Source organism: Lindgomyces ingoldianus, assembly GCF_010093535.1.
Source record: "Lindgomyces ingoldianus strain ATCC 200398 unplaced genomic scaffold BDR25scaffold_47, whole genome shotgun sequence".
Taxonomy (NCBI): Eukaryota; Fungi; Ascomycota; class Dothideomycetes; order Pleosporales; family Lindgomycetaceae; genus Lindgomyces; species Lindgomyces ingoldianus.
This window is the reverse complement of record NW_022985208.1, coordinates 301,244-317,678: the sequence shown is the minus strand read 5'-3', so window position 1 is coordinate 317,678 and position 16,435 is coordinate 301,244. Positions and strand designations below refer to the sequence as shown.

At 50.4% G+C, this 16,435-nt stretch overlaps 6 protein-coding genes across 6 annotated transcripts; 4 read left to right on the top strand and 2 right to left on the bottom strand.

The window, feature by feature from the left end:
• The first annotated feature begins 203 nt into the window (after window positions 1-203).
• On the top strand, window positions 204-6,162 carry BDR25DRAFT_296948 (Rho guanyl nucleotide exchange factor). Its single transcript, XM_033688969.1, has 3 exons — window positions 204-4,111; window positions 4,159-4,848; window positions 4,902-6,162. Exons 1-3 carry the CDS (start codon window positions 602-604, stop codon window positions 5,790-5,792), a joined length of 5,091 nt encoding a protein of 1,696 aa, XP_033541157.1. The 5' UTR covers window positions 204-601; the 3' UTR covers window positions 5,793-6,162.
• A 1,632-nt stretch (window positions 6,163-7,794) lies between these two features.
• On the top strand, window positions 7,795-9,749 carry BDR25DRAFT_272006 (L-fucose permease Glucose/galactose transporter-like protein). The gene is made up of 3 exons (XM_033687284.1): window positions 7,795-8,299; window positions 8,360-8,822; window positions 8,875-9,749. Exons 1-3 carry the CDS (start codon window positions 7,983-7,985, stop codon window positions 9,640-9,642), a joined length of 1,548 nt encoding a protein of 515 aa, XP_033541156.1. The 5' UTR covers window positions 7,795-7,982; the 3' UTR covers window positions 9,643-9,749.
• Window positions 9,750-10,047: 298 nt separating this feature from the next.
• BDR25DRAFT_361815 (uncharacterized protein) lies at window positions 10,048-10,588 on the bottom strand (the record flags this gene model as incomplete). The annotated part of the gene is made up of 5 exons (XM_033696491.1): window positions 10,048-10,162; window positions 10,193-10,223; window positions 10,255-10,322; window positions 10,358-10,471; window positions 10,515-10,588. 5 exons carry the CDS (start codon window positions 10,586-10,588, stop codon window positions 10,048-10,050), a joined length of 402 nt encoding a protein of 133 aa, XP_033541155.1.
• Window positions 10,589-10,612: 24 nt separating this feature from the next.
• Window positions 10,613-11,817, top strand: BDR25DRAFT_361814 (uncharacterized protein; the record flags this gene model as incomplete). The annotated part of the gene is made up of 7 exons (XM_033696490.1): window positions 10,613-10,788; window positions 10,821-11,112; window positions 11,170-11,208; window positions 11,264-11,497; window positions 11,538-11,591; window positions 11,650-11,735; window positions 11,778-11,817. The coding sequence occupies 7 exons, from the start codon at window positions 10,613-10,615 to the stop codon at window positions 11,815-11,817; spliced, it is 921 nt and encodes a 306-aa protein (XP_033541154.1).
• Window positions 11,818-12,789: 972 nt separating this feature from the next.
• Window positions 12,790-13,284, top strand: BDR25DRAFT_319362 (uncharacterized protein; the record flags this gene model as incomplete). Its single annotated transcript, XM_033691820.1, has 1 exon — window positions 12,790-13,284. One exon carries the CDS (start codon window positions 12,790-12,792, stop codon window positions 13,282-13,284), a length of 495 nt encoding a protein of 164 aa, XP_033541153.1.
• A 454-nt stretch (window positions 13,285-13,738) lies between these two features.
• BDR25DRAFT_361812 (uncharacterized protein) lies at window positions 13,739-16,267 on the bottom strand (the record flags this gene model as incomplete). The annotated part of the gene is made up of 13 exons (XM_033696489.1): window positions 13,739-13,999; window positions 14,022-14,268; window positions 14,344-14,352; window positions 14,406-14,554; window positions 14,596-14,763; window positions 14,817-14,876; window positions 14,943-15,181; window positions 15,218-15,282; window positions 15,316-15,503; window positions 15,558-15,773; window positions 15,830-15,963; window positions 15,991-16,057; window positions 16,115-16,267. The coding sequence occupies 13 exons, from the start codon at window positions 16,265-16,267 to the stop codon at window positions 13,739-13,741; spliced, it is 1,956 nt and encodes a 651-aa protein (XP_033541152.1).
• Window positions 16,268-16,435: the final 168 nt, after the last annotated feature.

Here is a 16,435-nt window from a genome sequence, read left to right as displayed (position 1 = left end):
GACGTGAAGGGGAGGCGGGCACCTGGGCCAACATAGCGAGAGAAAGCCCTGAGGTGCGCCTGTTTTTGCACAATCTCGGGGGCGAAGGGGCCTTTGCTGCACATTTGGCGATTTGTGAGTCTCCACTGAAACCGCCTTGGCAACCCGTGACGCTACCGAGACGTTCGACGGCCCGCGTCGACAGCTCAATCTGACAAACACCACTCTCCACTCTCCCCAACACCATCTACGGCCGCCCTAGTACCGCGCTGTGACGCTCTATCCTCTGCCCTCCCCTTCCTGCTGTGGCTCCACCGACGCCCTCGCCAGCGCGACGAAGCGAACAGTGACGGCAACCAGCACACGAACCGCCCGGCTGTGATTGGCAGCCGGCCGCCCTATTTGACCAACGCACTGAGGCAGTGGCACATGCGTCTTTGAGTCTTCGTCTCGCGCGCTGCCGATCCGACGAGGCACACTTCCCGACCAAGGCAGATGTGGACGTCGAGACAGGCGGGCCGACGTCTTGCGCTCCGCATGAAAACACCACCCCGAGCCTCGTGAATGCTCACTCTGACACGACACCGACCCACATCCCTCAAGCACTCGACGAGCAGACACCATGTCGTACTACGGCAACGGGCAGAACTACTACAATCCCAGCATCCCGCCGTCGAGCGGGAGCGGGGCCGCCGGCCAGTATCAGAACCCCTATGATCGCAGGACGCCAAGCACCGATAATGGGGACCATGCCAACGGTGGAGCCGCCAGCTATGGCTACGGCGCCGCAGCCAGGCGCAACAGCTTTGCCATGCGCCAGAACGATGAGCTCTTCATCGGGGACAACGGCTCGCGGCACGCGAACCCGCCGCCGCCCACATCACCCTCAACCGCCGGGTACAGCGGCGGCTACCAGTATCAGTCCCAGGCACAAGCGCAGTCGCAGTCGCAGTCACAGTCGCAACCACAGCTGCAGCCGCAGTTACAGCAGCAACAGCAACAGCAACAGCAACAGCAACAGTACAATCCCCAGCACTACGGCTCTCCCGTCGTGGCCCAACCGAACCCCACTACCTACGGCGGCGTCCAGCGGACCTTCACCACCATCTCGCACCAGCCCTACAACCCCGCCTTGTATGCTGAGAGCAGCCTGAACAGGAACAACACCGTCAGCCATCCCTATGGCTTCTCCCCCACCTCTCCCTCGGTCGCGTCATACCCATCCCCCACCTTCAATCAGCACTCGCAGTTTGGCAGAACAGCCTCTGTCCAGGGAGGTCGGTCAGCTTACACGCCTCCCGCGCCGCCGCCTCTTCCCGTGCCCCCTGGTAGCGCATCGTCCCCAGCCGACGATTGGGGCAACTATCCAGCACGGCAGCCGTCTAACGCGAATCCTTCGCACTCGTCCCACTATCATCGCACCTCCGACGCTTCCCATGCCCCGCTTCCCTCCCCACCGACGTATGAGACGGGCTACTCACAGGAGCGAATTGACAGATACCCATCAACCTCCAGTCACCACTCAAACCCCCTCCCACCTACGCCGCCTGCGCCTCCCCATCGGTCGTCCGAGTGGACGGCGGCGATGGGACGTCGCCCGCTTCCACCCCCACCACCGAACGAATCTGATAGCGATGATTACTTCGCCCGGCAGAACGGCGATACCTATACACAGGACGAGCTGTTCACTCAGGTTGAGAGTATGGCAGCGGGTTCCAGTCCCGGATATCCGCCAACCGTCCAGATTCAGCAGCCGAATGGAAGCCAATACTACGCCAGCTCTATGGAGCCGCAGCCATCCGGCCGAAATGGTGGTCCTGTCAATGGAGACCACCTTGCACCGTACCCCGCGCAGGAGCAATACACTAGCGACGAAAGCGACGTGGAAGCTGCTGCTGGCCTAGCTGCTCTCCGTATGGCAGAGGCGCAAGAGGAGGCAGACGAGGCGCGGAGACGCAGCGGGGGCACTGGGCTTTTCAGCGCCTATGCATCCATCCACTCCCTGCAGATTCCAGCCAGCTCTAGCCATCCGGTGCAAGAGAGCGCCAGTGATAGCGACTGTGTACCTGTAGACGTGGATCTGTATGGAGGGAACTTCGCACCCCATTTCGCCTACGGAGGAGGACCACAGGCTTTGGCGACCGGGCCTGGCTTCGAAAACCGTAGCCACCCGGTCTCTTCGTCGGGCTCGCAGCGCCGCTCCGAAGCTGCGAGTGACGACTACGACCCCATCCATCCATTCCCACCTTTCTCTGCGACCGCTAGGGTTGATACTTCCGGGACTGGCGGTCTTCAAGAGCCCAGTGCCAGGCGAAACAGCTATGAGGAGGGAGATGAGATCGGCCTTCTAGACTACCAATCGCCTGTTGCCGGGGAGCCCCCAGACATGTTCTATCACCCCGGCATGTCTACGAACCGGCCGCTCCCTCCCCCGCCCGCAAACAGCAACCGTCGTGGCCACCATCAAAGCACAAGCTCCGCTGGCTCGTACGAATACTGGCGAAACTCTCACTCATCGCGTGGGTCTTATCCCACCGACCCCCAGTCTCTGCAGATGCAAGCCCCTGGTGGCACTCTTGTTCCTCGATCCACTTCACTACTTCAACACAGCAACACATCCCAAGTCGTTCCGCTTCCCCGATCCAAAACGGATGCTGAGCAACACAGAGCTAGGCAACAAAACCGGAACACATTCTATGGAGGCGCTATCGACAGTGATGGCAACACTCTCACCCCTAGTAGTGCCGATGCTGTAGCTATTGATTTACCTACGCTCCCAGCTGGCAAGCGGTTCAATCCTGCGAAGTTGTCTAGCAGCGACTTTAAGAAGTGCACTGAACCATGGGCACTTAGCTCGATTATCTCTTGGCTAAAGAGCATGACCGAAGGCGAGGCTGACTTGAAAGAGCACGCCATCAACGAGGGGCTCGTCGCTCTTTTCACGCACAAGGTGCCAACCATGAACATTGCAGATGCTGAGACGCTGAGCAGCCGGGTCGTAGCCGAGATGTTTAAAGCGGGCACTCTCGTACATGAAGAAGAATGGCTTAAGTTCTCATCCGAGACCATGACTGGGGTCATATTCCAATTAACAGGCGCGGGTTGCTACGCACCGTTGTTGCACAGTTACTCCACTCCAGGCCGTTGCTACTCACATCATTGTCAGAGGACGCTCAAGAAAATTGACTTGCTGTCACAATCTGGTGCGCCACAGTCAGATGACTGGGCAACTTTCTACAAGCTCAAGAAGGAGGATGTCGAAGGTGCGAACAAAAAGGAAGTCGAGCGACAGAACATTCTGCATGAAATCGTACAGGGAGAGGACAACTACATGGAACGTCTTGACGTGCTTCGCACCCTCTACCGAGACAGACTCCTCTCTGGGCAGCCTCCGGTCATCCCTCCCAAGAAGCTGAACAAATTCATACGAGATGTTTTCGGCAAAATAGACGCCGTCAAGAAGGCCAACGAAGACCACCTTTTGCCTCAGATGAAGTATAGACAACAAGAGCAAGGGCCATGGGTTGTCGGATTCAGCGACATCTTTAGGGAATGGATTCGCAAAGCAAAGCAGGCGTACATTGAGTATGCCTCTGCTTTCCCATATGCCAACTTTCTCGTCCGACAGGAAGCGGATAAGAACATGTTGTTTCGTTCTTTCTTGGATGAAGCTCGAGCAAATAAGTTGTCCAACAAACTTAGTTGGGATACCTATCTCAAGGCTCCAATTACCCGGTTGCAGCATTACGGCCTGCTCCTAGGTACGGTTTTGAAAAGGTCAACACAAGACAATGAGGAGAAACGCAACCTCCAAATTGCTATGGACGAGATCAAGGCTGTGACGTTGGAGTGCGATAACCGGGTGGCCGAGATGTCGCGGAAGGTAGATTTGACCGACCTCCAAGCCAAGCTTATCCTTCGACCGGGCATGCAGCGCGTCGAACTCAATCTAGACCACCTTGGACGAGAGCTCATCTTTAAGGGTGACTTGCAGAGAATGGGTGGTAATCGATTTACTTGGCTTGAGACCCATGCGCTACTATTCGACCATTATCTAGTATTGGCAAAGACTGTTACGTACAGGGAGGCAGATGGAGTGACCAAGTCAGAGAAGTATGATGTGTCGAGGCTGGTATGTACCCGCATTCTCCTGCCATTCACCTTTGCTGACATTTCCAGCCCATCCCCATGGATCTCCTTGTTCTTGAGAGTGAAGATGACGACCCTGTTGTTCGGTCAGCCGTGAAGGGAATCGCCGCTGTTACCACCGTGACCGGAAAAGTGGCAGCTCAGGAGTCGCGCCTCGGCCGAGCAACGACAAACAGCCCTGGGCCGGGTACACTTCAGCATACGAATACTTCCAACTCCCTCTCCTCCACGAATACGGGTTCTTCAGGCAAGACAATGGTGAACGCCACCGTTCTAGATGCTGGGAAGGACGAGAAGATAATGTTTCCTTTCCGGATCAAGCACCTAGGCAAAGAAACCTACACTCTGTTTGCTCCAACCGCGCAAAATAGAGCCGAGTGGTGCGATAAACTTATTATTGCGAAGACCAAGCACGCAACAGCGCTGTTTGCACAAAATGCGGAACCCTTCAGACTACGTGTTATGTCTGATGCCGCTTTTGCTTATGAAACCGCTATTCAATCGCAAAGAAGCATCACAATCAAGGGCACTCCTCTTGATCGATCGATAGAGGAGGTGGAGAAGCTGTTCTCAAATTCGGGAAGGCCAGCTCCCATCTGCCGAGCTCGGGTCAACTGCGCGACTGCTTTCCATCAGCCATACGGCAAGCCGATGGTTGCGGTTGGCACGGACATTGGTGTCTTCATATCGGAATATGACAACCCCCGAGGTTGGACAAAGGTACTGTCGTTGCGTAATGTATTCAATATCATGACAATGCTGATCATTACTAGGCCATCCAAATACCAAAAGTAACCCAAGTCGCGGTTCTCGAGCAGTTTAGCCTAATGCTGCTCATATCTGATAAATCTCTAATTGCATACCACCTCGATGCCGTATGTCCTGTTGGCGGCTCTCTCCCATCCAACGATTCTACGCGTAGAGCTCCCCAGAAACTCTCCGGTGCCCGTGACGTGGGGTTCTTCGCCACGGGGGTAATGAAAGACAGGGCGCTCGTCTTTTACAAGAAGCGCGATGGTATTTCATCGACCTTTAAAGTTCTGGAGCCTGTGTATCAGAAGTCTACAGAGAAGAAATCACGAATATGGAAGTCCGGTCGCACTGAGTTCTTCCGCGAGTACGACGAATTCTACATTCCCGCTGAATGTTTTGGCATAAACCTGTTCCATTCATCGCTTGCTATCTCCACTGCCAAAGGATTCGAGGTTCTGACCTTGGATAAGAAACAGCCTTGGTCCGTGCCTGATCTCAAGGCACCGCATGTTGCGACAATAGCATCGCGACTCCAGAACCAGGACCCATTAGGCATGTTTCGCCTATCGGACCAAGAGTTTTTGCTGTGCTACGAAGAGTGTGCTGTGTACGTTAACAAGCATGGCGACATTTCTCGGTCGGTGATTATGGAGTTTGTTGGGAAAGCTAAGAGTGCAGCTCTGTACGGCCCGTATGTGCTCCTGTTCGATCCTGATTTTGTGGAGATCAGGAACGCACAGAACGGACGTTTGAGGCAGGTTATTGCCGGTAGAGACGTGAAATGCTTAGATGATGGCTTGAGTGGTGGTTCCTCAGGGAACCGGACGGTCAAGCTGAGTTTACAGCATCCGGCTCAGGAAAGGTGTCAGATTGTTGTTGAATTGTTGCTTAATGAGGGCCAGAAGGAGTGATTTGGAGAAGAGATATCGATTGACTCAGACAGATGAGGGCTTCGATGACTGCATATATGTTTGAGCGGTAATAACTACGTAGCGTTGGATTGGAGCGGAAAAGCCATTTTGGAGTTGGGAAGACGGGCTAGATGAAGGCCGAAATGGCCTCTTGACACGCATGGACTGGGACTGGATTGGATTCGGATATGACGACTTTTTGGGACCAATTGATGATGCTGGGTGGCTTGCTTGCTTGACCATGTATTTGTTTAAGTTCTAAAGGATACCTTGTGTTTAATGGGTCGACCTGTGGAGAGCCGAGCGGGAGTTGGTGTATATTCTTTCTTACATAGCGGCACGTTTATGACTTGCAAATTTCTGGACTCGGAATTTGGCTCCTGAAATATGGAATGATACTTACTTTGATCAAGATACCTCGGGATCGACGCCTTCACCTTATAGGGTACCATGTCCTTGCTAATAATCACATGCGAAGTGAGTGTCCTCGTCGATGTGTGAAACGAATCAAGGCTTCCTAAGCCCTGTAAATGTTCCAATTTCCTACCTCATCTTACCTCAACGTTGAGCTCCCTATCCTCATCCATGACGCCCCAAAAGTGCCCTCAATGTATTCATGTCCCGCTTCTGACTCCCGAGACTCAATCCTCCCGATGAACTCTCCGACCTAGAGCTCGGGCCACAATATGGACCAATCCTACAGCTGAGAGACTCGCCTATACGTCATGAGGCCTTGGACAACGTCCCATGATCAGAAGTGAAAGCAAAACTGGATGATCGCGATGCAAGGAAGCGCGCTAGAAGCGCACTAGAAAGCTGTTGAGCAGCCGACGTCTGCCCGTGACGGTTGAGGGAATTCTGGATCCCCACCGAGATGGTCTCTGCTTGCGAGCGTGAGGCCCCAACAAAAGAGGACGAGATCTCAGCATGGTATCCATAACAAATCCAATCTCCCTTTAGAGTGCTGGCTTCTATACTTCTTGCTCGCAGACTTGAATATGGATAGATTTAGCTGCTCAAGTAATCCAGAGGAACGTCCAGGACGAAGTCGTTGTGATCGTGGCTCTCTTCCACCTTCACATATCTAGGCTGCTATAAGATATATTCGTATTTAGATCCTCGAGGAACAGGCCACTGTTCTTTCCATTAGAATCTTGTGGCTAAACGAGATAATACACGCTGTGATTCAACCACATCACGACGCTGATGTCCAACAATATGCAAGGGAGGATTCTAATCCCGATGGGGTCTTGTAGCGCTTGTTTCCCGCCGATGTTTAGCCTTCCCACTAAGCTAGGGAAAAGCGCTGCTTTACTAAAACAAGTAATCAAAAGCCTTGCCAAGAACTTCTAGACGCTCTTATTCTGGCACTATTCTGCTTTTGAGTTGCTTGAGTTATCTTCTCAAGCTTACGCCTTCAATGTATGTCTTGGGATGAACGTGAACGACTCTTTGTGCCTTTGGCTTGAGTGCTTGGGGGTTTCGGTACGGCAATTGTTGCCTCCCCAGACTTTATAGGCCTACTCCACTCATCGAACTCCATGGGGACTTGCAGTTCTCTGCGGAGATTGCTGTGGAGCACAGAGTGGAGCAGGTCCTCTTTCGCTGTGATCATTTGGAGGCTGAAAATGGATCATGGTGGTGGAAAACATGGAGAGATCCATCGACGCTTGCTCCTTGAGTCGAAAACGACGATCTGATTGGCCAAGGAGCATTATCCGATGAGCTTCCGACCTACCCTAGCTTGATCTCGGGGTGTTTTTCGGGACTTCATTTAAGACTAACGGCACTCTAACCTACCAAAACTCCCCCCCAGAAAATTCTGCGTAGGTCTTGAGGCATCGCAGACGGGTTCATGCAGTAGTGCTAGATCTTGTGTCAGAAGCAAGCCTGCACAAGCTTGCATGGTGTGAGCATGGTCCAGGGCTTCATTTTACGACGGTCCGTGATGGACAGGGACGGAAGTGAGTCTAGGTCTAGTAGGCTGGATTCGTTATCATATTTCAATCGTTAAGCCTCTGAATATGCGTAGTATATAATTAGGCCCACTTCTGCTCCTCCCTGACACTCACCAGCTCCACGGTTCTCCGGCTTCAAACGTCTGGGCAGATTGCCCTGTGTAACATCGTCTCAAACACTCTTTCCTCAGAGCCTTTTCCTCTTCCAAATTTTCCTATCCTTCTTCCCACTATGGGCCTCAGACTTTTCGGCCTTGGAGGCGGCCAAGAGCCTTCTTTGGATGAAATCCACCAGCAACAAGAGCGCCGTCCCTCCGCAACGGAAGCCATTGCTGTCAATAGGCGCCGCAAAAGCGTCAGTGATCGTCAGATTACTGGTGCTTCCCAAATCACAACCCGCCAATCTATTGTACCCGTTTCACTCGTCACTACGCTCTTCTTTCTCTGGGGTTTTGCCTATGGATTGCTCGATGTCTTGAACTCTCGGTTCCAAGTTGCCCTGCATATCACACAGGGTGAATCTTCTGGTCTTCAAGCTGCTTACTTTGGGTATGGGACTTGATTCTCATTTTGAATGCTTCGGGCATTGATGACTAACAATTTTGGCAGTGCCTACTTCATCGGTCCCCTGACCTACTCTGGCTGGTTCGTTCGCAAGTTCGGCTACCGCTACACCTTCATCTTGGGCCTGTCGATTTACTGCGTCGGCGCCCTCATGTTCTGGCCTTCTGCCGTTAAACGGTCATTCGGTGGTTTCTGCGGCTCCATGTTTATCGTCGGCTCCGGCCTCTCCACCCTCGAAACGTCAGCGAACCCCTATATTGCGGTTTGCGGTCCTCCGAAGTGGAGCGAATTCCGTCTCGAGCTGTCCCAGTCCTTCCAGGCAGTTGGGTCTGTCGTTGCTCCAGTGCTAGCTAGCTACGTCATCTTCAAAGATGTTGGCGAGAACGGGGAGTCTTTGACTAGCGTTCAATGGGTGTATCTAGGGATTGCCGGATTCGTGGCCCTGCTTGCTGTTGTTTTCTATTTTGCTCCTATTCCAGAGATTACGGATGCCGATATGGCTGATCAGGTGAGTTTGAATTCCGGTTTCTGTAGAATGCTCAATCTAATCGATGCACCAGGCTGAAATGACCACATCCGCAACCGGCTACCAAGACAAGCCCCTCAAGAAACAATACACTCTATTTTGGGGCGTCGTCGCTCAGTTTTCTTACGTCGGCGCTCAAGTCGGTATCGCGGGCTACTTCATAAACTTTTATACTCAAGCGCGTCCTGACGAACCCACAATTGTTGCCCAGAAGCAGGGTGCCAACTTCTACGCCATCGCTCAAGGTCTTTTCGCTATCGGACGTTTCAGCGCTGCTGGGTTGATGTACATTACGAAACCTCGACTCGTCCTCCTAGCATATCAGACGCTCATCATGGTATTCATTGTCGCAGCAATTGCAGTCGATTCCGGTCACGGCGTCAATGCGAATTGGGGCGGTCTGAGTATGCTCATGATCGTCTTGTTCTTCGAATCCTGTATCTTCCCTACCATTTTTACGCTCTCCCTACGTGGTCTCGGCCGTCACACTAAGCGTGGCGCCTCCTTCTTAGTTGCTTCCGTCTGTGGTGGTGCCGTCGTCCCTGCAATTTTAGGAAATGTAGCTGATAAGATTGGCACGAGGAAGGCCATGGTTGTTCCGCTGGCATTCTTCCTTATCGCATGGAGTTTTCCGATCTACTTGAACGTCTGTAAAGCTAAGGAGCTCGATGCCTATCGTGAATCTCATGTTGGAATTGAGGAGGGTGCCGTGGATCCGGATTCTAGGCTCGCAAGTATTTCAGCGGGTATGGAAAAGTACAAGGATGTTGAAGCTGCGAAGATTGAGGTCAAGGGATATTAGGCGATGTTAAGAAGAGGCTGGAGAACGAAGAAAGGAGACCTCTTCTTTCTCTATCTTTTGGTAGGGTATCCAGAGTATATATGTAAATAGCTATCTGTAAATATGACCACAGTATGAATAAATTCACACTATTATAAAACCCTCTATGCTCAAATTCAGTATTGGCATTCCTGAAAACAGAAATATGTACATAGAGCGCGAAATTTAGGGATTGTTATAAACTGCAATCAAGTATCTATTTCACTAACCTAAACTTCATCCCGAGAGGAGAGGAAGAGAATTATTGTAATGGAATTATATTATTTGGACCCGAGACTGCAGTTCATCGAACCTACAGCCTAGGGAACGCTGACGTAGCCCCAAAATGAGGAAAAGAAGTTAGGGTAACAATTGTACCCTTTCGCCCTATTTAAGTGTTCTCTTCCGATCATATCTCCGGTACGCATTGAGACTTACTACTTGCATAACTCCGGCGACAGATTGAATTAAGCCGAACAAGATAGTCAAGAAACGGTGATCACTGACATCCAAGAATCCCCACTATTTTGACGTGTCTCGTCGGCGACCAGCACAGGCTGCATCTACCTAGATAAGCGCTGTGACGGTGGTTACTAGTAAGTTTAGAAAAATCAGGCTCCAGTATCAGGGCTCCTTTGACAAGGAAGAAATTCTTGATAAAGCTGCGAAGGCATAGAACGTAAAGGGCCAAGCCCACGAAATTTGTTCACTGCGAGAATTTCTAGTGGGCATGTTGGAAAAATAGAACACCGATAAATGCCTCAAACCTCCGAAAGATTGCGTTGCATATTCCCCACCATTATTCCAGCTCCTATGCTTTCTTGTCGGAACTAGTAAAGCGCACGCCTCTCCACATGTTGCCGTTTGCTGTGGGCATCATTAGTACGCAAGCGGTATCAGAACTCTCATTCTTGAAAGCCGAATCCATGGAAGTGGGCTATTCAAGCATTTCATGGCTTTCTTTGTGGTCGTTGTCAAAATAACTCAGCCTGGCCCGCCCGTTGCTCCTAATTGGGGCTCTCTCCTACCGAGCCCGGCCAAATTGGAATTTACCTCGATGCGAATGATCGACAAGGATGGCTTTGCGGAGCCAAAGTTAATACTCAAGCATCAGGGAGCTTCCTTCAGGTAGCAACAGTAGGTGGCATAGTCCAGATTAGAGAGAGATGTCTGGATATGACTGTTGCTCGCATTTTTCAACTAGGCCAACATGCTGCTCTTTTGGCAGAAGAGCCTGCCACTGCATTTTCTGTTGACTGGACCGAACTAGGCCTCATAAAATCAAAATATAAGTTCTCAGAAAATGAGGAAAATATACCATCCCCAGATGCTCCAGTTCGGATCCAGCGCTTCCCTGGGAGACCCAAAGCTGAGGTACTGGGGAATATCTCATATTCAATCCAGCTTGCTTTGGATATGGATGCCCAACAGGAGCTTAATCTGTTTAACCCAGTAGAGCTAATATAGTTCTGGGAGCTGCCAAGATGCGAAAACGAGGAATCAGTCCAGCATAATCTCAACTGGGCTCTAATAACCATAGAGAACCAAGTTCTTTACTAGGGAAATTTTGTTAAACTACCGGAGAAGAATAAACTGTTTCCAGGTTTCTGATCGTAGAATGTTCCCTTTCCAAGGAATCCACGATTCGTGGGCTGTCACTCCCAACTTCTTCGACTCGAGAACACCCTCTTTACAAAATTCAACCACCACAGATCGCAATTCCTGCTCGGCTGAAAAATTCTTCATGTTTCCCGTCCTTTTCAAGGCCGTAAGTCCGTCTGAACCCCCCGTTCTTCACAAATGGGACGTATTTGGGTGGTGGCCAATACGTGATATCGTGTCTTGTCTTATTCAATAGGACTGCCAACGTCGCGCAGCCGGACGATACAGGCATAATCAATTTTGGCGAAAGCGCTGAGATTTGTCTTGATGTAATCCAGATGCAATCTAGATCCTAGTCTTATTCTATACTGGCAGAGATCGAGGAAGAGGGTTAGGAGAATGTTAAACCCGGTGATAGGGAGCAGGGTATATAATACGGAACAGCGAATTCTGGCTGATAAGGGTAATGGAGAGTGACGTGAGCACCTCACGATTGGATCAATCTCCCATCTCAGTTCCACCCCCTTGGGAACTAGTTATGGCTCTCCTCTCTAATTCTACCATGATGAGTATATCTCCTATATGCTTCTTATGCGGTTGAAAGATGTGGAAGACGAACTCTGCTGTCACTTTTCGATCGCTACGCGTTCTGGATAGTTTGATACAGCGTTGTGTTCATGGACCAACATGGACGGCCGTTACCGGTATTGCTTGTCCTCTGGCTGCTGCTAAAAATCGGGTTTGTTTCTATTTTTAATTAATCATAATTTATTTTGGGGGCACCGTTTGATGCCACAATTTGCCACGCAGGTATTTCAGAGGGCTGAGCCGGTTTCGACCGGGGTATTGCCAAGATCATGAGTTAGCTTCAACCGACCAATTGAGAGAGCTGGCTGACTGTGTACTTGTAAGACTGGAATGCGTATCTATGAGAACGGTCATGTGGTCCTCCAATTCTCCCTCGAACAAAGAATTTGCCGTTCAAGGCAGATACTTTTCGAATGCGCCGATAAAGTTCATTGCCATCACCTTTGAGAGTAGCTCAATATAGGAACGCCTGAGTGGACAACGACTGAGTGTCTGCCTCTCAGTCCCCAGATGAGGGAATCGGCATGTGATGGGAGGTATGCTCTTGAAAGAAACTCAGTCGCATTAAACTATGCCTAAAATATCTCCGTGCCCCGTGAGTGAGAGTGTGGAAGTTTCTGGATCGAAAGAAATGGCGAGATATGCAACAGCCCTGCCAAGTTGAATAAGTCATGCTCAGGTGATGGTGAGATACGGACGCTCCCTTCACTAGCATCCTGCCTTCTACATAACACAGCAAGGGCGACTCACACCCACAACCTAACTACTCTCCCGAACCAAACTTCACCAAAAGTGCACATCTACCACTACAAAGAGAATACAATCACTCGCGGCGCATAGCGCCGTCATATAACGGGCGCAATGCAGCTAAACCATCCAGCCACTTTCCCTGCAATCAAAACGCAGAGCGCTGCAAAAAACGCCGCTGGGGAAGCCAACATGGGTCCGTCCACATCTGCAACCGTTAAAAGTCCCACCATAGCCTCTCCAACAGCCGCACATTCACACCCCTCACAGAACAGCGGTTTGCTGGCCCTCGTCCCTCCCAAATCCGCCTTCATCGACTTCCAGCCTCTCCATATTGTCCTCGAGTTTCAATCCGCAATCGACGCAATGGCATTCCATGGTTCCTGCCACGGCTCCATAATTAAACCCATGCACCCAACTTGGATTTATCTCCCTATGCCGCATGGGCTGAAGCGAGTGAGACGCACCGAACGTGGTGACATTGCATTTCTCTTTGAGAGTCGGCAGTTGGCAGAGATGTGGGAGCACAGCTTGCTGGGAGTTGCGCGGCTGGGAGCGTCAGAGGATCGTGAGGCTAACGGGGAGAGCAAGGATGGCCTGGGAATTAGAGCTCGCGCTATGAGTCTCGGACATGTGGCGAGAGATACGGCCAAGACGGTGTTTGTGGGAGAAACGCGGAAGAATTAAATGAGATTGGCAGCATATGGCTAACAATGAGATGGGATTCCCATTCCTGGTGGTCAAGCTTGGAGGTGGAGTAGATGGATTTTATGGCTGACTCGCTGGAAGGCATGGTATGGAGTGATAGCGCGTATGAAGTACAAGCCTTTCGTTATGATTAAGACTTTCCTCTTTGTCTTTCATTTCCACACAGAAGGAAGGGTAATCAACACTAGAAACTTCTTGCAATAACGTATGGGCGGTTCACAGGGTCGGTAGCATCTATTTAATTTAAGTCCATTGCAACGTCAAGTCCATCTCACTGATTTCCGTACAGAATTTGGCGACTATGTCTGACGGAAATAATGATCCCTCTTTAGAGACCAGCGGACGAATTGGGAGAGCCCTTCCTCATCCGTCTGGATCTAAACATTCTAAACTAAACATCGCCTATCCCTCTCATTAACTCATACTAAATACATCAGCCGCATTCCCAATACTTTCTTTCAAAAAACATTTCATGCGAGCAGTGATGCGAGATAAATTGATCCACTGCGAGAACACAAGCCGAGAAGACTAGAGACCCGATCAAGTCTTCTACCATCATATGCCGGATAACAGCAGGAGGAGGAGAGGAAGAGTTTGAGACAGAATATAGATTAGTTTGGAATGTAGAGGAGGGACAGGTAGCGTAACGAAGGCGGTTCGCTGATGTGATATTATGGACTGCTTTGAAGGTTACCTCAGAGGCTTAGACTTGGAACTTCAACGGATGGACAGGCTTTAACGGAGAGGCTGAATTCGACGTTGGTGCCAAATGGACTGGAGAGGTGGTTTGTGGTGTTACCGTGGGAAGGGGTCCTGTGGAGCTTGGAGCCAGGAAATACCGTGCCGCATATGTTTAGGGCAGGGACAGAGAGGAGAAAGAAGTCGAGTGAGTACGGAGCAGGATTACGATTAGGGGACTGGGGTTGGGATGGAGATTTCTGAGGCGTGAGGCAGGGAATAACTCTGGTAATTCTTTCAACTGAATATTAGGACTATATACACAAGCCCTAGCAGGTATAAGCAAAATACTACATCTACTGAAACACCCTGAGATTGGCAAGAATATTTAACATTATCATTGATAATTCCAAAGGCCGCACCTGTGTTGGTGATGCATTAGGCTCGTCCGTGTTGCGGGAATTTTCTGAGCCTTGGGTGAAATATATGCTCTCATCATATTAGGGGGGTTAGCTAGCATATGTCGTGCTCCTAAGCTCCTCGTATATGCGCGCTTCAGTGACCGCTTAGACTAGGATGTTGAGCAGGAATCCTGTTTCTCGAAGTGTGGACCCCGCATTTGCATCGTACTGACAGGAAACCCCCGCTCCGCCTGTAAAGGTTGCGGCGCAGGAATGAGGCCCTAATGTTCATGGTGATTCCACTGAATCTAATCGTGGACATTAGTGGAGACATGATCGCCGTCCGCTCAGAGAGCAAGACTTTCATCGCTTCCTCAGCCTGCCAAAGGGTAGCGAAGGCGGTATATCAGGGAAAATTGGTGTACACTCCACTATCTTTTGTGGACACCTTTCCAGACCACCATAAGCACAAGCCGATATTGCTCTATGATTCTCAGAAAGCATCCCTCCTCAACTAGACTCGATTAATCGTGCCACACCCCCGAAGTCTTATTGAACTCTTCCATTTTTATATCCTATTACGTATATGTTCTGGCCTTGCGCAGCTCCATTATTAGCATTTACGAAGTTCTCTTCGTGCTCTATACCTGTGGATGAGTGCTTGATGGATTTGCCTCCATTCTCGAACACGACTGACAAGTGCATACCTAGAACTTTTGGTCGTGCCTCAACGTCAAGTTTACCTTCACCTGGGCCGCATAATTCGTTGCACAGATTCATGGCATATCGCTTGGCCGCTTCAGTGCGGGCGTTGGCTTAGATAGCCTCTGTACTGCCGCTCCAGTACATCTCGCGCAGGTTGCATTCAACATAATGCCCGATAATATCGACTTCACCTCTTTACACTCTATGGTGAAAGACTTTACACTACCTGCCTTCCTCGCCGTTTGGCGCTTCACCGGCTCCCTTCTCTCGCTCCAATGGCTTATTCCCTGGCCGAAGACCCAGGTGGGTCACTGTCTGTAAATGGCTGCTATGGATCTGGTTTAGTCTTAATGGAACCGGTATCGACGAGCCCGCCTTGCTCCATGCCGTACTAGGCCCAAATCTTATAATCGCCTTCGCATTCCTCAGCAACACTCTATTTCAAACAATTTAAATCGCAATGTTGACGAAGACATTCTCTAAGATCACCGCGGACGAGACGGCAGCTCGATGTGTTGAGTGATGAAGATATCCTGGAGACTTCAAACCGCTAAAACCCAGGATCTTGTCTGCTCTTGAAGATCCCATGTGCGTCGACGGGTGCGGCTTTCTGGCAAAAGTAGGGGTTTCCAACTCCTGAGTGCAAGGCTGTCGACCGATACCTAAGAATTCGTTTCCTCGTAGCTATCATTTCCATCATCAATTACCTATGTATTCTCTTGCGAACTTCTCATCATCACATTTCTTTCCTCTAGAGCATAACCTTGAATCCGGGCGGTAGCTCTAGGGCCGCATTGAACTTCTTGAAAATGCCCAATGAGCTTGGGAAGATGTTCATTGGGCTCGTTATGAGTAACTGTCGATCCTACACAATCTGACTTCCCGTGAGTATGGGATTAACAGGGATTAATCAACTCAAGATCCGCAAGTTTCGTGAATGACGTTGAATTCTTAAGAAGCCTTGGGAACTACGTCAATGAGCCTCTAAGGATCCGCCGTTTATTTAGTCTCTTGCGTGGACTTACCAGGGAGCTACTCCGCGGTTGCAGATCCAGTTTTTCGATAGAATTGTTGCTGCGAGACGACGTCTCATAATGATCATTGTGCGGAAGCTCCCATAATTTCACAGGGGGCTCTGCAAAGATGTAGTCCGCGTGAAGGCGAAGAAGACCTCGCATTATAGCATCAACTCATGCAATCAGTTCTAGAGATTTCCAGCGACGTGTCTGAAATTGATTTGATAGTGAGTGCGGGAATCCACGTTGTTAAATTTTATGGTTCTTGAGGTGCTGGGACAGATCGTTCCCGAATATATATGGTTCTCCAAGCCGATTTCAAGTTTTTTT

Bases quoted from the DNA above. Each gene is read 5' to 3' on its own strand.
- BDR25DRAFT_296948 (XM_033688969.1), top strand. From the start codon at position 602: ATGTCGTACTACGGCAACGGGCAGAACTACTACAATCCCAGCATCCCG. The intron at 4,112-4,158 runs GTATGTACCCGC...TGACATTTCCAG, and splicing joins AGTATGATGTGTCGAGGCTG to CCCATCCCCATGGATCTCCT. The intron at 4,849-4,901 runs GTACTGTCGTTG...GATCATTACTAG, and splicing joins ACCCCCGAGGTTGGACAAAG to GCCATCCAAATACCAAAAGT.
- BDR25DRAFT_272006 (XM_033687284.1), top strand. From the start codon at position 7,983: ATGGGCCTCAGACTTTTCGGCCTTGGAGGCGGCCAAGAGCCTTCTTTG. The intron at 8,300-8,359 runs GTATGGGACTTG...CAATTTTGGCAG, and splicing joins CTTCAAGCTGCTTACTTTGG to TGCCTACTTCATCGGTCCCC. The intron at 8,823-8,874 runs GTGAGTTTGAAT...TCGATGCACCAG, and splicing joins ATGCCGATATGGCTGATCAG to GCTGAAATGACCACATCCGC.